Below are 21,476 nucleotides of genomic sequence, written 5' to 3'. Positions count from 1 at the left end.
AGTCACTGTGTACTGTGTACTCTGAGGGATGTAAACACAGCAGTAATGGCAGCGAGTGACCTTATCTTGGGGTGACCCCGGCAGGAGTAGCTCAGGGCCGACCCTGTCCGGGACCTCCTCGGTATTCGGCGTCTGATCTTCGGATGATCTGCTGCCGTTCGCGTCGGTCCCTCCTCTCTGGGTCCGTGTGCCTCTGACGTAGCGCACAGCGTCTCCCGCCGGGGAGGGGAAGAAGGGCGGTGCTGTCGACAGCCGCTCACTATATTGCCCAGAGCCCGGGAGCGCTTTTCCCCCTCTTTGCTCCGAGTTTCGTCGAGTCTGAACCGCAAAGTGATCCGGGCCGGGAAACATGGCTGGATATTTGAAAGTCCTCAGCTCTCTTTCGAGGTCCGCCGCCGCTTTCTCCAGAAACCCCGCGGTGCTCGCGCCGGCTGCAAATATCCAGACTGTGCCTCAGAGAAACTGTGAGTGAGAGACGGATTACCGGTGTCATCCTCAGCATCATTGTGTTCAGCTTTTAGCGTTAATGTCACGGGTTTAACGCGGCTCCGGGTGCATTTTGATAATATGCGCCGAGCCAGAGAGCGACAAAACAAGCCAGCTCCAAGAAGCCGGTGGCGCCGCGCTAGCCGCAGCTATGCTAGCCAAGTTGCATCCGCTGCTAGCCAGCTGGGATGCTATTAATAGTTTTTAAATGGTTCAGGGGGGGCAACGATGCTCCAAACGCCTCCGACTGGTTTTAATGGTTGTGTTAATGCCTGGTCGAGTGCAGGTCGTCGAGTTATAGATAAGGAGGCTGTAAACATCGAGAGGTTAAGGGGGCCGAGCAGCCGAGGGGGACAGCTGTCTTTGTTTCCCCCCCTACCATCTAAAGTTTGAGGAACAGTTGCTGGAAATATGAAGATATGTGTTGACATAAATGAATGAGACGTGAGCTTGAAAATACCTGCAGGTAAAAACAGATTATGACTGGGCGAGTTTACACTAGTTGCCCCTCGAAAGAAGCGATAAATGAAGGAGAAACCGCGAAAACTGAAAGCAGATGAATCAAAAATGAATCTTCCGTTTTTGGCTCCGTGTGCGGAAATGTCATCGCTCGCAACCGGAGCTGACTGTGAACAATTTCAGGCAAAGTCAGGTGAAATAACGTGTCCGAAATGCAAACGGGCGAGCGGCCTCTTTCGGTCTTCAAGTCATTAGTTGCGACGCTGACTTGGGGAAAAGTTTTCCCGAGGTCACCGCAGACGAGACTCCGTTATAGAGAGCAATGGCTGCCGCTGCCATTTGCTGCTCGCTTTGTCCTACATAATGTTTTTCCATCTGTGCTTTGCATCCAAACCTGCACTTTTTTTTTTCTTTTTTTTAAACCACATCTGACTCATTGTGGCTGGTGGTGTTTTGATAGTGTCCTACAAATTAGTTTTTTCATTTAAACTAGTGCCAGGGGGAGCAACCACAATCTTTTCTTTTTATTGTCTGTGAATGGGAGCAGGGATCCAGATTCATCACGTGAGCTCTGCAGACATCCAACATTTCATACAGCAGGAATTTGAAACTATCCTCTCCAGCACTGCCATGTGGTGTTTAAACAGCACTTGGGTCAGCTGAAGGGCACTTTGATTGAATCAACATGTCATTTGAGCTCTGTAGTGTACCTAGCTGTCAGTGGTGAATGATAGTACTTGAGTACATAAAACAACTTGTGCTGTTTTAAAAGTTTACGGCAACTACCTTTTTTTTTAAAATCCAAGTGGAAAGGTCCTACAGATCCTGCAGTATGTGTAACAATCGTTAAAACCCATTGATTGGTGTTTTATTCTGAAATGATCTTGGATGGGAAAAGCAGCATGCAAATCTTTGTGACCTAACTATGACCGAGATTGAGAACACTTTTTTTTTTTTTGGATCGGTCACAAGTTGCAGTTGTTTCCCTGCAATTACATGCACCCTTAACATTTCACAGCGCTCATAAATTTGGCCAGCGTTTAGTTGTTTTTTTAAATCTTGGCTGTGGATTTTACAAAGAGAGGTTACTTTATTTTGTAGACTTTAACGCCTTGTAGTTGCTGTAGCTTCCTTTTTTTCAAGTGTGGTTTAACAGTTCATTAACTGACCTTACGGACTGGTTTGTTATTTTCTTTACATGGTGATCGCCTTTGTCTCGGTGTAGGATTAAAACTGAAGGGCTCTAAGGCTTGCCCGTCTTTGTTGAAAGTTAACCAGAGGACACACACAAAGGTTATTGGAGTCGTCTCGTCAAGGCACACATTGTTTCTTTGACTGCTTGCCACTAATGTATATTGCACAAGTTATTTTGAGCACATATTATTAGTAAAGACCTCAACATCCAACCCCACAGTTCAGCTCTAAAATTAGTTGTAAGTACCTGCTGCTACAGACGGGGTATTTAAACTGCTAATACTGAAAGTTGGCACTGAAAGTTTGGTCATAATGTTAGTGTTGTTTACTTATTCTTTCATCAGATATTTCTTGATTTTTAAATCACGGTTTGTTAGTTTTATACAGATTATGTTATAGCTGTTTGAGCTGAGACAAAATTCAATAATGAGGCCTCTAAGAAGTATAATTTACCTGAATATATTTCAGTATAAAGTATTTTGATGTTGGTGTTGACGCTATAGCATTGGTATCAAAACATTTTGAAAGGTACCCACTCCTTTTCAATGTTTGACTTGTTTTCCATTTGCCCTTGTGTTTATCGTGTTTTTAATTGGAGACGGCTCGTATCAACATACCCGTGCTAAGCTAAGGATCAAATCAGGATTTCCTGTGCAATTCTTTCATTCCACCATTTTATACTTGGCTGCATATTCCTCCTGCTGACTATCTTCGTCTTAAGCTACCAGTGGGAAAATAAAATCTCGCAGACCTCTCTCCGGTGCATGTGCGAATGATGTGGCAGGCAGGCAGGCAGGCCCACATGACTTTGCTTCAGCTCGCCCTTCAACATCCAGTTTGTTGATACATTCAGAAGTTACGTAACCTACTCAGCTCCCTCCTGCGCTCCCCTCCCCCTGCACTGTGATAGTGGAGAGCTGTTTTAGCAGATTTAGGTTAGACCAGACAGAAATGATGCCAAGCGGTAGCTGTTAATGACTCGCCCGTGATGTACTGTGGCAGAGACTGCACTGTTCCACTTTCAGATGGAGAATGATTGTTAGTCTGTTATTTAAATGAACAAAAATTGAGTTCACCTTCTCTGCTTATGTGGCGCTTCATTTTTCCTGATCTTATTACATAATACTTAATGTATCAACGGCCAACTTATGTCATGAACATCATGCACAGTATGAATGATAGGGGTTTGGAAAAGCCTGCTATTTGATGGACTGTTTTCTATCGAACTGGGACACTTTGACAAATAGGGCAGCAACTACAGTAATGATTATCTTCATTATTGATTAATTTGCCATTTACTTTCACATTTTATCATTTGGTTTACAACATGGTTAGAAAATGGCAAGCAATCAACAATCTCCGAAGACCAAAGTAACATCTTGAAATTGCTCGTTTCTTCAACAAATTGTATAAACCTCAAAAATATTTAGTATACTGTACAATTTCACAAAGAAAAGAAGCACATCTTAACAATGTACAAACATTTGGCTTTTTTCCCCTTAAACTTACACAATTCATTGATATATTAATCAACTAATTGTTTCAGCTAGCTTTAAAGACTGTTCATCAATACAAGTTATTGATGACATGAAACTAGGGACAGTGGTTCTGTCCATTTCCTCTTGTGGAGAAACTTCAGTCATCTCTGTGGATAAATTTAAAACAAAATGATCGTCATACTTTCCTTTTACACATGATCTACTCGACAAAAATAACAAATTCAATAAACAAGGCTCAAGTGGTCGCTGCAACTCACATCCCATAAGACAATACTCAAAAACACAGATGTTGTTTATCCACAGTTACCAATGCTGGTGATGAAACATGTTGAGCATTAGGTTTTTCCAAAATCAATACAAAAACTCAACAAACCAGTAATACTGAGATTATACTTTTACTTTTGTCATTTATTTCTGTCTGTCTTTATGCTGCTAACTGGCTAACATAAAGGTCACAAGTGTCTTTGCTATGAGGTTATTTTCGGTGCGTCACGGTCACACCATGTATCTGTACTCGGCGGGCTGCGTGTCATATTAAGAGCATGGGCTGTTTGGACAGGTGTTGCCAAGGCTTCATAATCCAAACTAGTTTCCAATAACCTATGTGGATGTTTAATATTGAACTAAATTTATTTAATATGTGTATGTATAAAGAAATGTTGGTTGTGTAATGATTCCACCAGACTTCTTATGTTTACTTGCATTATTCTGGGAAGGCTTGTAACAGTAGGGGAGAATTAACTTGGCTGGGAAATCGTCACTCAATCCTCTGCACCTCCCCCTATACTTGGCTATTCAGTGAAATGGTCCTGCTGGCAGGACTCTCACACACTGAGCAGGCTGAGAGCAGATATGATTAAGGATACTAATCTCCAGTGATCCAACTGGAAAGCAAAGAAGACACCACTCTCACAGAAGTCATTGTTGGCTTGAAAATAAGGCACACTTAAAGTTATTAAAAGTTTAGGTGTGTTTTTAAAAACTCTTAACTTTGAAAAAGTGACATTCTGGATCATAGCTGTTTATTTCCTGTAATCAATATCATTATTTGTAGAGTGACACTGTTGACTGTTTACTAAGAGTAAAACCTGATCGGCCCAATGTGAGTTATAATTGCCGTTGCTTATAGGTATCCTGTGGAGTTTTTGGCAACTAGCAGTGGGATGTAAGCAGGTCCTGTCCCTTTCCTGACATCAGTTTTTTGGCTATTCCCTTAATCGGCTGTCTACAGTGGTAATGCATCGGAAGCATAGCAAATGCCAAAATAAAGATACAATACTAAAAAAAAATAAACTCAAGTTTGTTAGCCATGAATATTACATTTTAGTAAGAACACTGAAGGTAAACTGGAATTTGTTTAAAAGAAAAAGGTAATGGAAAGTACTTTTCAATTCACTAATTTATAGTAAAGTTTCCTAAAAGTCAAATAAGACAAGTGTCAAAAGTTACCAGATCCCAAATTGACAAGCGTTCAGAAAACCTACATTTGAACTTCAGGCGCAAAGCAGGCAAATCCTCATATTTGAAGAGCTGCAACCAGCAAATGTTTGGTATTCATCAGTTATTGTAAAAAATGACGACCTTCTGTTATATATTTGGTTGAGTTGTGTACCTGCATTATCCCAAATGTTTCCAACAATTAAAGCAAAGAAATCCACAATTTTACTCAAGGTAACTTGTAGGATAGTCAGAGAGTGAGGAAGTGAGTCAGCGAATGAGACTCAACGTAACCTGAATAAAAACTGAATCATTACCTCGTCTGTGAACATTTGCGTCTGCGTCACATGGCATAGATTTTTATCAGCGGGATCATTTGTGATTATTCGTCCCAAACAGCCGGATTACTGTACATTAGTCATAACCTAGCAAGCCACAGCATGCAGAGGGTGTGTACCTGTCTGTTTGCATTAAGGTCCATCGTGAAACTCGGCACTCATTAGAGAGTCTGGTTCTCTCTTTTTTTTTCTTTTTTTTCCCTTTTTTTTTTGGCTTTCCTGTCTGGGAAACATTATATTCAAGAAGTAAAGTACATTTCCCATTCACTGCTGCAGTCAGGTTGATTAACGGGAGTGAATATAAATCCACTTTTTAATCCCAAAAGTTTAAAAGTAATCTCTGGGCTCTCCTTCCATTGGTAATCGGCCCCAGATCAGAGCAGAATCTGATGAGACTCCGGGTGTTTATTCCTTCAGAAGGTGTGGCTCTGCACCTGACTCTCCTCCAGAGCTGGCCGAATCTGATCAGCTGAGCAGTGGTTCTGCCTCCCACGCTCGGCCAGGCTCTCTACACTCTGCGCATGTCTTTTGTTTTTGACAGCACTGTAGTGACAGAAGTGACAAATTTACATTAAATCTAATCATTACTATGGCAATTTTTGGCAAGATGTTCTCAGTTGACCGGAAACAATTAGCCGATTTTATCTGACCATTTAGACCGTGAACAACTTGAACATACCAATGTATTATTTAGTCAATATGGCTATGCCGATTGGACAAATTGCTCCTCTTTGGGCGACGTATTTCAGAATAATGCAAGGACAGTAGGAAGAGGATGAGAAGCTTGTGCCAAAAAATGTCAAAATGCAGTGTTTTAATGGTGCAAATGGAGAATTCATATGCTTTTTCTAGTCTACAGGGCATTAAATAATTGAGACATAGATAACGATTTTGATTGTGGATCGTGATTGTGATTAAATGGATCCCAATATTTTTTGGCCAGAGTGCACAACCCTAGCTCCAGCTTCTAAAATGTGAGGTTTGGCCCTGCTCTTTAGCTATTATGACAATAAATTTAACATAATTGGGTTTTTAACTGTTGGTTTGAAAAGAGATTTGAAATTGTGTGGAACATTTTTTTGACTGCTTCGTAGCCTGGATAATTTATGGAGTAAATGAGAGCATAAAAGGCAGATTAATCGATGATAGGAATGAATGATAGATGCAGCCTAAGGCACAGATGTTAGCTGGCAAATGTAAAGGAAACGGGAAACGGAGTCTCTGCAAATAGCCTGGATCGGGATCTTTCTCTTATCACTGTAGTTTCCTGTGTTTGATAGTTGTCCAGCAGTCATTGACCAATAAATAAAATCACATTTTGTTGTGAATGAAAATCTGTCCCTGCTTGAACCCCCTCTGCATGTGTGATTTGACAGATGCCGACAAACGCATCAAAGTGGCCCAGCCGGTGGTGGAGATGGACGGAGACGAGATGACCAGGATCATCTGGGAGTTCATCAAAGAGAAGGTGACAAAGTGGCGTCTAGGGGTGGAGGGGTAAAACCGCACAGACACTGAGAGTGTTGAGTCTCTCAGAGGAGGACGTGCATACGCTGTCTGACTCGCCTATTTTTATATCGCAGACCAGCACGTGGATGTGAGGGGAGGGTCATGTGGAAGATTATATGATGCTGTGGGGGAGGGGCTTTGTGATGTTTCATTCAGTCACTGGCAGATGGCACACTGGCTCAGGGACAAACGTGGAGATGCATGAGATTAAAAATCCCTGAATGTTTCCTGACAACTGATTAGTTTGTTATTTCAAAAGAAAAAAATAGCATGATTATGCAAATCCCTTTTGTAGTGCATTATTAAAGATGTAATTGAGATTTGTCAAGCCGATTTCTGAGGGTCTTTATTTTTTATATTGATCAACTTGAGGCCGCTACTTCAGTGTAATGTCTTGTGTTATTAATTAGTTTCAGTCTTAATATGTGTCTTGTGTGTTTTTTGTTGTTTCTTTTAGCTCATCCTGAACAATGTTGACGTTGAGCTGAAGTATTATGACCTGGGTCTGCCGTACCGTGACCAGACTGATGACCAGGTCACCATCGACTCCGCCATTGCCACTAAGAAGTATCACGTTGCGGTTAAGTGTGCCACCATCACACCCGACGAAGCCAGAGTGGAAGGTAGGGAAACGAGTCTTGTACATTCACGTGCATACACATCACAGAGGAGTTTAGATATAATTTTACCTGCCCTTTTGTAAGGCGGAGTGCGATATCCAGACAGAACTCAAATTAAATGATTTATGAACGCACGGATGTTTTATGCAAACGCCCTTCTCTTCTCCTGGCAAGTGTGCTGCATTTTAATCAGCAGTGTTATAATGTAGGGTGATCAGAAAAGATTGATTGGTCTGCGGTATTTTTCTGTCTCGGTATAATTTCAGAGTTCAGCCTGAAGAAGATGTGGAAGAGCCCCAACGGAACCATCAGGAACATCCTGGGCGGCACCGTCTTCCGTGAGCCAATCATCTGCAAGAACATTCCCAGGCTTGTTCCAGGTTGGACGCAGCCCATCACCATTGGCAGACACGCCTTTGGCGATCAGGTGAGTCTCATCTAAAAATGCATTAATTGAGTTTACAGTAACTTCATCTGTTTTGCCCGAAGTAACAACAAACCAGACAACTTCATTACTGATATCAGATTTCTCAAAGTTAATGAGCCTTGCTGTGTTTCTTGTACAGTACAGAGCTACAGACTTTGTTGTGGACCAGCCCGGAAAATTCAAGATTATCTTCTCACCTACTGATGGCAGTGCAGGCAAGGAATGGGAGGTGTACGACTTTCCTGCTGGCGGCTGTGGAATGGGCATGTACAACACCGATGAGGTGAGTGTATACTTTTAAATGTACTTTTTAAAGGTTAAGGCAATAAACGTAGAGCTCTGTGCTATACAAAAGTATTGAGGGATGATTGTGTCCTCAAAGGCACTCTCTGTATAAAACCGTGAGAGTGAGATGCTTGTTGTCTGTATGCAGTGAAATTGTTGTAGGTGTGAGCTTCAGAAAGTGTGTGGGATGTTTTCCTTTAGTATTTATAGCTTAAAACATATTCATCACTGAGAGGAGTACAAGATAATCAAACGTTTATAATTCTTGGCAGTATGTTTCGAAATTTTCATGTGTGTTTCAAAATGTCTAAACCCGACCTTTGACAAGTTGCGTACTTAGATTATCTGAAACCTTAGCAACTACGTTCAAACCCAGAGAAATCTGTAATTTTGTGCAGGGTAACGGTGCCTTTTAATTTGGTCACCTGTTGCTATATACTGACTTACTGAGGAAGGAAGTCAGCAAGCATAACTTGTAACCAGTAACGTGACTCAAGGGTTTGTTCATCTATGAACTTTTATTGACTGAATCACATAGTTAGATTTTCATCTGCAGTGGTTGTTGTTTAACACTGAAGACAACAACTTCCTTGATCCCACAGTACTTTTTCTTATGTTTTAATTGAAACACCCCGAGCAGCAGAAAACACATACAGTGCATTTAAACTTATCAAAGTTTTGTATTTATACAGTCATCTTTAATCTTACTGTGGGATTACAAACCATAAACTTTGTATTTTATAACTTTATTCACACCTAAAGATAACCTGATGGTGCTCTCATGTTCTGCCAAAGGCCATTTGTAAAACTGCCTCAACAGTCATTACAGTACGCTCTTCTTGTCAACCTGCTCTGCTACTGTTTTGTTTGCCTTCATCAGCACGGTCTGTTTGATTTAACAACATCAGAGGTCACAGTAGATGACTTTCAACTCGTCAAGGGGAAGGTTGTTAACCTCTGTACTACTGATAAAATGCTACAGCAGTCATGAATGTTTGTGTTTCTCCTCCCAACAGTCTATCACAGGCTTTGCACACAGCTGCTTCCAGTATGCTATCGGCAAGAAGTGGCCCCTGTACATGAGCACAAAGAACACCATTCTTAAAGCCTATGATGGCAGATTTAAAGACATCTTCGAGGATATCTTTCAGAAGTGAGTCTGTCTTTGTGTTTTGATTTGATTTTCAGTTTTTTATTCACGGATACGCACAGATTTAAATCATCTTTTTTTTTACTCTGTCATTGGTAAAATGTGGAAAAAAAGTTAAAAAATTCTCAACTATGTTCAAAAGAATTTCAAATTAAAGCAATATTACATAAAAAGTAAGCTCTTTTTTCACCTAAATGTTGTAGAAAAAGGTAAAAATAAAAAAAAAATAATCAAAAAGTGCTTTAGTTTTATTATGTTTGTGCTTCCTTCAGGCACTACAAGCCTGAGTTTGACAAACTGAAGATCTGGTATGAGCACAGGCTTATTGACGATATGGTCGCACAAGTGCTGAAGTCTTCTGGAGCCTTTGTGTGGGCTTGCAAGAACTACGATGGAGATGTTCAGTCTGATATCCTCGCACAGGGTGAGATATTTGGAGAGCAACATGACTACCACTTCCTTGGAAATTATGTAACTAAATACTTAAAGCTATAAGCATTTGGGCTGCTTGCTGGTTTTGAGCAGATGTGGGTTGCTTTAAGAAGAATTGTGCATTATGTTTCCTCTTTTAGGTTTTGGCTCTCTGGGATTGATGACATCAGTTCTCGTGTGCCCTGACGGCAAGACTATTGAGGCTGAGGCCGCCCACGGCACTGTGACCAGGCACTATCGCGAGCACCAGAAGGTTAGTAACCGTCTTTATCCATCTTAGGAAAACATTTCAACCGGGCAATGAAACACAAAATGAATAAAGGCCAAATTTATGGCCTTGCAAACAGACTGTGTTATCTGTGGAGTTATACTGCCATCATGTGGTGAGAATGGGAAGTCCTCCTCAGATGCTCAAAAGTAGTAAATAAGATGCTTTACATTCATAATAAGTAAAAACAACCCTTTATATTACTGTGTAATACTTAAAAACATTAACATATTTCTCAACTCTGCTCTCAGGGAAGGCCGACCAGCACCAACCCCATCGCCAGCATTTTCGCCTGGACCAGAGGCCTGGAGCATCGTGGCAAACTTGATGGCAACCCCGACCTCATTAGGTAAGAGATGTGTTAAATTTGTCGGAAGTATTCTAGCCCTGCGATGAAACATGCCAGCTCTAAATGTCTTTTGTTGATCTGCAGGTTCTCCCAGATTCTGGAGAGGGTGTGTGTCGAGACAGTTGAGAGCGGCGTTATGACCAAGGACCTCGCAGGCTGCATCCACGGCCTGCCCAAGTAAGTTCATCTCTTGCTTAATACTTTTTTACAAAATAGCGGGGATGTCTCTGTAATATATTCTAGTGACGACAATGATCGTGGTGGTACACATTACATAAACCTAGTTTTTGCTCTTAGTTGTAGATTTGTCTCCAGGCAGGGATCTTTGTCCACTCAGATTGTCGTGCGGCACATTGATGACAGCACACGCTTTACATATTCAGGTTGAATTAGGTTATTTGTGAATTAAATATTTATCTCTGAACTATAACAAACTTAAATATCATCGATGGATGTACTGCATGCAGAACTGCAACTGTAAGTCAATCAAAATAAAAGTAATTACCCACCATTGTGATAAGTGATTAATTGTTTCAGTCATAGGAAACACTTTGTAACATTTATAATATATAACTTATTAACTTTAGTTATAGCTATTTGATTGTTGACATACAATGGAATGGTTTATAAACAATGAATTAAGCAATGTTAAGGTTTAAAAACATCAGTTGTAACTTTAAAACAAACAATTGCTTAATAAATGCTTTATAAAGTATTTTTCTTGTTTGTTAACAGTGAAATAAATATTAACTTACATTTAATTGACTATAAATTTACCATTTATTTAACATGGGTATTATGAAGTTTTAGCCGGTAACATAAACATTCGTTTCCTTGGAGGCTTTCAAAGGTATAAGGAAGGTTTCAGCCCAGTGAACACTAAAAATAAGGAGTGAGAAGCTCTTATCTGTGCGACATCACACCTAAAATATGTAGAAAAACAGACATCAGTGTGTCTGTTATGTTTACAAGACTCCTTATTGCAAAAGACATCCATGTAATTTTAAAGTATAATTTTAATAAAAATGTTTTGGATCAAAAGGATCAGAAACTCATTGAAGACACATGATACGGCCAACATTTAATGTAATCCTGGATTGCAGCCAAGACAGATAAACAATTAGTCTGCAACTATTTTATTTATGAATTAATTATTCAAATGTTGTTGTTTTTTTAAGCAAAATGACAAACGTACGACAGTTTCAATATCTCACTTGTGAGGATTTGCTGCTCTTCTCTGTTCTATAGCTATGAGCTGTGACAAAGTCTAACAGCCATTTTTCACAATTTTAGCAACCAAACAATTTGTGAAAATAATCTACAGATTAATCAATCACACAAAAACTCATTAGTTGCAGCCCATATTTGAAGTATGTATCCATTTAGTCCACGGCACATCTTAGTGTTTTGGGACATTAAGCCTGTAATGGCACCCGAGAACGAATGTTTGGTGCTTTCACTTGCAGAATTCCTTCGTTTAACTATGAATGAAAATATTCCCTTTGATTAAACCACCACCATCAGTCTGAAACAGTGACATAAAACAGGGTGGTATTTACCCCGACTCTGACCTGCGAGCTTGTAATACAGGTTGGTAATCCGAAACTTGTCCCGAGCGTGACCTCGTCTTGTTTTTAGCTGACAGGAGTTTAAGCAACAATGATCTTCTTTAGGCCTATATGGTGTAAGGTTCGAAGAGTCTCAATGTAATGTTTTTGTTCCGTTTTGTTTGTCAGCAGGATATCTTTAGAACTTATAAACAGATTGCACTGAAGTTTGGTCGAAAGTTAGGCTGTGGTCCAAGAAGAAAATGGATTGATCTTGGATCAAAATCAAAATGTAGTTTTAGGAGACTTTTAAATGGATTTTGAACATCGTTAAATATTAATCAAGGGTCATTCTTTGCTCATTTCTGATGAACAAATTCACATTAATGATGAAGACCAATCACACGTATTGATCCAGGTGCAGCTGAAACATTTACTTTTTATCAAACCCTCACATAAGGGGTTGTGTAGTCCTGGTTTGTTCACCAGCTTCTTTCTGCACATGACTGGCATATGTACAACATTAGCTTTTAGCATAATTTTCTCTTCTGCGAGCCTTAACAAGCATCGATTTTCCTTTTTTAAAGCGTTTTTTTTTTTTTTTTTTTAAATCCATTAAGCAGGGCAGGAAGGCAGCCATTTTTTAAATGATACAACTGTCGTGCTGTGTTTTAAAGAGGCATATATCATGATTCTTGCTCAGTTATAATTATGATGGTGTTATTAACCAACAACCTCATTTAATGCGAAACCCTAATTATAACGCAATGAAGCTTTCTGGTTGTACTGCTACAGTTTTGTTTCCTAAAGTACGCTATTGAGTTTTCTGATCTCGTCTCATCTTGTCTCCTCAGTTGCAAGCTGAACGAGCACTACGTCAATACTACAGACTTCCTCGACGCCATCAAGACAAATCTGGATAAAGCCCTCGGCAAGTGAAGGACTTGAAAAGAATATAGTTAGCCTGGAGAAGGCGACTCTGATCATCTGTTTTTGTACCTCATTTTTAACTTTAAAAGGTCAATAAATCCACTTTCACCTGAAGTAAAACAATGTACTGTCTGTAGCATTATGTAGTATTCTATAAGGTTGTTATTAAATGGTCGACAGCTGTCCTTACACCCGATGCCTCCCTAACTGTCTGTCCCATTCTTCGCAAGGTTTTATTTTTGTAATGTGAAGTACTGTATTCAATACTGTGTAATGCCTTGGGCAGGACTGAAGCCTGTGTCAAACATATTTGCCAATAAATCACTTGTTTGACCCACTATCTGTAGTTTATGTTGTTTTTAAACACACAAACCATTTTAAAGGTAAATAAATTTATTATTTTACAGTATTGCCTGGTACACAACATTGTACATACATCTCTATCCACATTATCTCCACACTAAAGTCTAATACAGAAAGCCATTTAAGCTGAACATCTTCCCCTTCGTATCATCACTAAAACAGTGATGGAATGAACACAGAAGCTGAAAAACTCACAAAATTGAGCATTTTTTTTATTTTAAATGCACTATATCAACATTGCAAATGGATACCTTGTTTGCAGGTTACGAGTTTGAAAAGCTAAGCACTGGGAAACTGAATATATTGAGCATTTCCCAAATCATTTTCCACAAGGTCCACGGCCCTGTCACATGTTGGGAGGTTGTCGTTCATCACTTGAGACCAGTGTACAGCATGATGGATGGCATGCTCTCGCAGACACACTGGGGCACTTAATATTTCTGTCCGAGTTTTTTGGGACAATTCTTGTTGAGATTCATCCATTTTAAAAAAACAACAACAAAAAAAACTGCAAAATGAATGCAGGGTTTGCATTGCTATTGAAAAATGCTGCAGTCTTGTCTCTTGAAGGCCTGGATGGAAGGGGGAAATGGCGAGGTTTGTTAAAAGAGAAGCTGTACCACAGTCTGTTCTCCGTGGTAATCTTTTGAAGAGATCTACAGATGGGTGGGAGGGGAACCTGAATGTAATTTCATGAGGTCTGCGATTGGACCCCAAGAAATCCAATGTCCCTTTCCAGCAAGGAAAAGAGACTTACAGTGCCTGTCGCTGCAAGGTTTGATCCAATTCTTTGGTAAAGGGGGTCCTACCATTATTATGATTTTCTTTCATTAGCGTCTTAAAACATTCCACAGAAACAATTACATTCATAGACTAGAGATCAATACAGGGTGATGCTTGTTAATGCAGAAAACCTAAAAAGTAGACACAGTGGTCCTCAGTGCGACGCACTGATTACGGTACCAGCCAACATACAAGAGGACTGATGCATTCTGTACAATAATATACAATAAAACACGGAATTTAACTTATTTTGCAGACCTCAAATGTAATTCATCACAGTATAAATCAGAGTGAATCATTAACCTCTGCAACTTGATAAGCTTTGGCAAGTGAAATGAACAGTTAACACTTGTTCCCTTCTTTAACCCTTCACATTGGCGTGCCCCAGCAGACTGAGAGAGACCGGGATTGTCTGAATGAGTAAGTGCAGTATAACATCACCGTATGCTTTTATGCTTGTAGCTTAAAATGTGCTTTGTAAATCGGGCTCAGATGATGTTCCTGGAGTTAAGCAGCTGACAACATATTATACCTATTTATATAGATTTATTTTTTTCCCCCTAAATGTCAGTCCATTTTTCTCAAATATAATATATTTACTCAGTAGATGTGCTGTGACTTAGAGATGAAAAATATTTAATAAGGTAAAAAGTATACATTTTCCAAATTTTGTAGTATTACGAGTGATTCCAGTGCATATGAGTGTGCAGTTTGCCGGGTTTCTTCTCACCCTTGAAGAATGACCCGAGCACTATGCCTGTAACAGCAAAAAAACCAAAACAAAACAAACGAAAAAAGAAAAAAAAAATCCCGTTTTCATTAGTTCACACTTATTTTCAATTTGGGGTCATTTTAAAGATTCATGCGGTGCTGAAGCGCCCCGTGCCCTTCCCATAGGTGCTATAATACTCCATTTGAGAGAGTTTAGCAATGTCTGGCGTGTTGTTGTTATTAGCCCGGTTCTCTCGCTCGCTGAATTCAAAGCTCTCCTCCTCGTAGTCCTCCTGGCCTTCTGTGTCCGGGGGAGGCTCTGAAGAAGGAAACAAAGACACAAATATGATCGCACTCTGTCCTCAATGACACACACACACACACACAGAGCTCGTCCTAAAGACACATGGCCTCATTGAGGACAGCCAGTAGATTGCCTCTCCTCCCCTGCCTCAGTATCAGTCTCTACTGATACAGACAGGCATGTCTAATCCAGGCACTGCTATATTTACTAAACACACACAGGGAGGGAGTGACAGAGAAACATCAAAACACTTGGCCACTAGATTACAGTACATGCTGAGTCAAAGTGCATTAGGGACAGACTGAGTGACAATAATGCGACATGAAGCCCACTGAGGAAATTTGCCACACATGATGCATCAACAAACTCAAAATGTCATCAAGCAGTTTCATCTATTTCAAAGCAGAGAGCGTAATTAAGGATAATGGATGGAGCTATTCACCATGTCCGTCTATTGAGGTGTCCATGATGCCGTGTTTGACCTTCATGTGCCGGCTGAGGTTGCCCTTCAGGTTGAACTTGCTGGTGCAGTAAGGGCACTTGAAGGGCTTGCTGCCGGCGTGGAGGTGCATGTGGCCGAGGAGGTTGTACATTCTGTTGAAAGACTTTCCGCACACCTGACAGACAAGAGCACAATAGTCAGAATCCATCACGGCAGGAACAAGTTTGTCTTGAAGTCAAACTTGCTTCACTCACCTTGCATTTGAAAGGCTTAACCGGCAGGTGGACAATCATGTGCGTTTTGAGCGTCTGCTTCTGGACGAAGGTCTTGAAGCAGACGTGGCACTGGAAGGGCCTCACACTGGCGTGGATCAACATGTGTCTCTTCAGGTTGGCAGACAAGGTGAACTCTCTGGCGCAGACGTCACACTTGAATTCTTTCATGCCCTGGGGAGACAAAAAGTGTTTGGGCCTTTTAATTAATTTGGCTAAATATATAGTTGAGAGGAAAATAAATAATGAGTCACAGGAAGAAAACACACAAGACGCTTATGTGTGTGAGCAACTGCTTTCTGGCGTTTGCTCCAACTCATGTAGACTGCATTAGCCCCCCCAAGTGTTGAGAGACGGGCTGGAAAAAGTCTTAACAATGGGAAGAATAAACTTTTTTTTTTGGCTTCAACATTTATTTAACTTTTATTTTAATATTTAACAAAAGCAAATGTCATGAAAAGAAATGCTTTTCCCCTATAGAATGGAACAGACTGTATAATGGAGAGGAAGACCAGAGTGATTCATCAGACACAAAGGGAAGTAGCTCGGCGAACGACACACAACACAAAACACATGCAAGTGGGGGGTTGAGCCACACAAAAAAAAACTCAAGGCCTTTGAAGACTGTGTTTACAAAGCAACTGGTTTTGGAGAAAAGGCTGTGTTGGAAGAGTGCAACATACTTTTTCTGTGAGGACTCAAAAAGAGGACTGAGCGAGTGAAGCTAGAACACTTCCACTCCTCTCCAAGTGCGACATTTTTATATTTTAAATAAAGGTTTAGCCATTTTATGTGGTTGCATAAGGCCAGCCTCAACACATAAACTGGTAGACAAAGGCACATCACTGTGTTTCAGTACCTTAGGTGCAAGTGTGTGCACAGCCAGTACCTTGTGAGTGAGGGCGTGCTGTCGGAGGTGGTGGATCTGGACAAACTCCATGCCGCACTCGGGGCAAACGTAGGGCCGCACGTTCTGGTGTTTCATCAGGTGGTTCTGCAGCTGGCTGCGGTAAGCGAAGGACTTGTGGCACTCTGTGCACTGATACGTGGTCGGGCCCTGGTGACTGGTCAGGTGGCGCTTCAGGTGTGCGTAAGTTGGGAACTCAAGACCACACTGGGTGCAGACGTGGCACTGACCGTTCTCGTGTTTGTTCTCGTGGGTCCTCAGCTCGCTAGGGTAGGCGAAGCCACGGCCGCAGAAGCGACAGCTGTAGGGCTTGACGTCCGAATGCTGCAACATGTGCCTCTTCAGGTGGCTGGTCTGCGTGAAGGCCTTTTCACAAACGGTGCACTTGTGAGGTCTGGTTCCCTGGTGGGTGAGCAGATGAGTCTGGAGGTGGCTCGGCTGCTTGAAGAGCTTTCCACAGTGTAGACATTCATGGGGTTTAATTCCATTATGGCCTAGAATATGAGTGACGAGGTTGTATTTGGATGTGTACGACTTCTCACACATGCGGCACTTCCAGCGTTTCAGACCCTCTCCCACATCTACGCAGTACGACTCATCGATCTGTACGTTGATGTCCAGACGGTCGATCTGCATCCGCCTGGCGAGGCCCTCTGGGTCTGACCACAGCATGGCCTGGTTGTTCTCCTCATACTCTCCTGGCAGCGCCATGTCAGCAGACTCATAGGCCACCTCATTGGACTCATAATAGCGGCTCTCCAGAGGACTGCCAGTCTCTCCACTGGTCTTGAGGTTTAGTGCCTCTTCCTCTTCTTCTTCCTCCACCACCAACTCCTCTTCCTTCCTCTCTCTTCCTCTGCCAGCGTTTTCTTCTTGTTCCTGTTCTGCTTGTCCGTCTTTTTGTGGCCTGGAAGTTTCTCTCACACATGACGGACAGTTTCCGCAGGCCTGCTCCTCTTTCAGAGAACCTTGTCGGGTGACTGGATCCTCTGACTTGCCAGGACTACGCCTGCTGTCCATGTGAATGCAGGAAGGAGGGGTATCAGACTCAAGCTGTTCACCTTTAACCTGAGCATGTGGACTTGATACTTTGTGTGGGTGACCCTGTAATTCTCCGTCACTCCTGGGCCTCTTGGTCCTCCCGCGAGGCCCGGGCCGTCTTCTCTCGCTGCAGTGAGGCTGCGGCTCCGGCTCCCCTGCAGGCTCAGCCAGGTAGTCCCCGTTGGCCCCTATTAACTGGTCAGCGTACTCATACTCCATCGCCTCAGGCGGAGGAGGGGGGCACTCTCTGGGCTCCCCCGTGTAGAAGCCATTAGGAGCAATGGTGGCCCCGAAGATTTCATTCTGGGAGATGAGTCCAAGAACAGCCGCCTGAGCTAGAGATAGCACCACCACCGGCTCCGTCTGCGTGCCCACATCCACTTGGCCCTCAGTCATCTTGGGGATGGTCCGCACCAAGCGGCTACTCTCCTCCTCCTGGAAGAAAACACATAAAACATACAACACAAGTTTAAAAATGAGCTAGTAGAAATCAAAGGTCCCTTTGTGTTTTTGTTAAATATTCAGTTCTGTTGTTACAAACTGTTCCTTGCACAATGTTTCCTCAAATAAACTCATTGTACCCTGATGACATCAGTAACCTTCCTATTAATACAAACAAAAGGTTTTGTTGAAATTATCATATCATTTATGTTTAAGATTCATTGTTTCAGACTGACACCATGAGCAATACATGTCGTCCTTTCCCAGGACTTGAGGTGAGTATAAAGATAATGTTTTTAAGGCTTTACTCTGCTAAAGCCGCGTTCGGACTACGCCTTGTTTCTTCACTCTGATTCCACAGAACATTCGATTGAGGAGATAAGGCAGATCTGTGTTAGCACCCCGCTTCCTTCCTTGACAGGCTTTACAATAATAAAGAACACAACAAGGGATGCAGGTCCAGCCAGGAAGTTGACTTCCGTGGACTGTCCTCAGTACTTCCTGTGGGGTCCCGGGGCAGCCTGGCTGACCAAAGTCGGCTCATCACTGGAGCTATCTGTCCCATTCATGAGGAGCGAAGCGCCTCAGCTCTACACTCGCCGTAGCCGACTTCATAATGTCTGCCACACCGGGCTTCCTTAACAAGATGATGTATGCCGCCAGGCAGTCTCATATCCATAACAGACATTCGATTGAGCTTCCAGCTCATTCTGTATTCCAGACCAATGCATACGACTCGCTGACATAATTGTATGGTTCAGAAGTGTTTCAGACCCACATGCACATGTTTACCTTGCCACCTGTAAAAGTGGAACAGTGAAACAGATGAAATTGTGGTTTGACCAAAACTGGCTGTCTGTGGTAAAGAGAAGCGAGTATTGTGAGCCACTGGTTTCAGATGATTTCTCAATATGAATCTGAGTGCTTGGAAATGTATAGAGAGACGCTCTGACCCTTACTTTCCTGCCAGACTACACACTAGTCTCCACTGTGTGCCATACACGCCGGTAAGAGCTGCTTCCTTTCCTTACACAATACTGAGAGAAAAGAAAAGAGTGGATGGAGGAAAGGGAAAAAAAAAGAAAGAAGAGGAGATAGTGCAGGAATAAAGGTGTGTGTCTGTGTGTGTGCATGTGCATGTGCATGTGTGTGTGAGAGTGTGTGTTGGTAGAGGGGAGTAGACCTGGATGCCCTGATAACCACGTCATTTATAATTACTGCTTTTAAAGTAGTCAGACAGAGACAGACTGTGTGTTTGTGAGAAAGAAAAGGAAAGAGACTGGGTGTGTGTTTGAAAGCATGTGTGTGTGTATGTGTGTGTGTGTGTGTTTGAGAGAAAAGAGAGGGAGGGAGGTATGGAGAGAAGGAGAAAGAGCTGTGGGCGGGGGAGGAGTGGAGGGAGGGAGGGAGGGAGACGGAGACAGAAATGAGATGGAGGGGCTGAAAGATAAAGAAAGAGGGGAGGAGAGGGAGGGGAGGGAAGGGGAACGAGAGATTGAGTGAGCATGTGAGAGGAGGGAAGAGAGAAAGGAAAAGGAGAGGGAGGGGGTGTGCGGAGGGGGGGAGTGGAGAGACACAGAGAGACAGAGTGAGTGAGTGAGTGAGAGAGAAAGAGGGGAAGGAGGGAGGGAGGGAGGGAGGGAGGGAGGGAGAGGAGGGGAGGGGGGGGGGGAGCCGGAGAGAGAAGAAAAAGCACAGCAAAATGAAAGGCTGACAAAATGAAAGAGAAAAAGACAAATGACAAGGAGACAGAAGGTAGGGTAGTAATTGCAAGAGTCCGTACTTTCACATTTTAAAGTTGCATCTGAAAGACACCTAAGGACAAACAATTAAGGCAGCAGCGGAGACAGAAACACAACTCTTCTTAAAAAAAAAAAAAAAAAAAGATGTTTCCACTGCGGTATATGAATGTGAAAAAGTAATCTCCCTTCCCCTCACACACACTCACTCACTCACTCAAACACACACACACTCACACAGACAAGAGTGTAAATACCTCACTAACAAACTGCAAAACAACTAACCACAACACACCCACCCCACCCCCCCTTTGCCCACCCCCCCGCCCCCCCCCCCCTCTTCTGAAGCAGCAGCAACCTCTTCCTCCATCTGGAGCTCACAAACTCACCACATTGTTCCTGGAGTGATGTTTGAGGTGTTTCAGGGATCTCATCCTTCAGGAGAAATGAGTGGAGTAAAAAAATCCACCTCCTATTTATATCTGTGGGAGAGTGGGGCGGTCCCACGGCTCATCCTCCTCCTACTGTTGCTGTTATCAGAACTGACTGTGCCTGGCCCCCCCCCTCCCTCACTCCCTCCCCTCCACCAGCCCTCCACCCCACACACACACACACACACACACAGACACACACACACAGCATCACCCCATTTCTTTCTCTTCCTCCCACCCTCTCCTTCCCATCTCACTTCTCTTTCTCTCCTCTTTTCTCTTACAAACACACACACACACACACGCACACACACACACACACACACACACATCTTATCTCCCTTTCTCACTACATACAATTCAGCATGACCCTTCAACACACATTTCTCTTTAAGGCTCACAGAGACACAAGCTCTATCTTCTCTTGATCACACTTTATACTTTGCATTTCCTTTTTTTTTCTCTCTTTTTTTTTTCTTCATGAGCGCGCGCTCAAATGCACAGACAATTATAACATCTAATCAGTAGTTTCTCTCGTACACATACGTGTGAATCCACGCACGCAAAAGCATGTTTGTATATATATTTATATATATGTATGTATGTATGCAGGCACACACAGAGGCACGTACACACTTTTCACAACACGCACAAACACTCTGAGAGACTATGGGTGGAGGTGCGTCTGTCAGTAGCAAAAACAGTCAGACAGATAATGTCTGAGAAATGCTAAAATTTCAACTTTCCAGAGACCGTGGTAGTTTTCTGCTATTATTTCTAGATTCAAACTAATTAACTATTGAGACAGCCTGAAGTATACTGTCTGAGAAATTCAGAAGGAGAAAAAAAAAAAATGAGTGACAAAAGAAAAGAGAAGGAGAAAGAAAGGAGAGAAAAGCAGTTAGGAAAGAGAGGGAGGGAGGGAGACAGACGTGGGGGAGAAAGAATAAGGAAGAAAGAAGCATAGGGAGGGGGAGTGAAGCTGAGTGGAGGAAGAGGAGGAGGGAGGGAGGGAGGGAGGGAGGGAGGGAGGGAGGGAGGGAGGGAGGGGGGGTGAGAGAGAGACAGAAAGAAAAAGGGAGAGAGGAAAGAGAGCCGGGGTGGGGGAGGGA

The 21,476-nt window shown here is 42.4% G+C and overlaps 2 protein-coding genes across 2 annotated transcripts; one reads left to right on the top strand and one right to left on the bottom strand.

Moving 5' to 3' along the window:
* Positions 1 to 13,268, top strand: idh2 (isocitrate dehydrogenase (NADP(+)) 2). The gene is made up of 11 exons (XM_073472401.1): positions 1 to 464; positions 6,790 to 6,881; positions 7,380 to 7,545; positions 7,809 to 7,969; positions 8,109 to 8,252; positions 9,271 to 9,407; positions 9,677 to 9,828; positions 9,977 to 10,089; positions 10,356 to 10,453; positions 10,538 to 10,630; positions 12,855 to 13,268. Exons 1-11 carry the CDS (start codon positions 350 to 352, stop codon positions 12,937 to 12,939), a joined length of 1,356 nt encoding a protein of 451 aa, XP_073328502.1. The 5' UTR covers positions 1 to 349; the 3' UTR covers positions 12,940 to 13,268.
* A 37-nt stretch (positions 13,269 to 13,305) lies between these two features.
* Positions 13,306 to 20,367, bottom strand: znf710a (zinc finger protein 710a). The gene is made up of 5 exons (XM_073471238.1): positions 20,323 to 20,367; positions 16,695 to 18,188; positions 15,788 to 15,979; positions 15,534 to 15,708; positions 13,306 to 15,106 (listed from the first exon to the last, which is right to left on the bottom strand). The coding sequence occupies exons 1-5, from the start codon at positions 20,365 to 20,367 to the stop codon at positions 14,937 to 14,939; spliced, it is 2,076 nt and encodes a 691-aa protein (XP_073327339.1). The 3' UTR covers positions 13,306 to 14,936.
* Positions 20,368 to 21,476: the final 1,109 nt, after the last annotated feature.

The sequence above is a fragment of the Pagrus major genome, chromosome 8, assembly GCF_040436345.1.
Source record: "Pagrus major chromosome 8, Pma_NU_1.0".
NCBI lineage: Eukaryota > Metazoa > Chordata > Actinopteri > Spariformes > Sparidae > Pagrus > Pagrus major.
The sequence above is the reverse complement of the archived record's forward strand: the minus strand, read 5'-3'. Positions and strand labels throughout refer to the sequence as shown.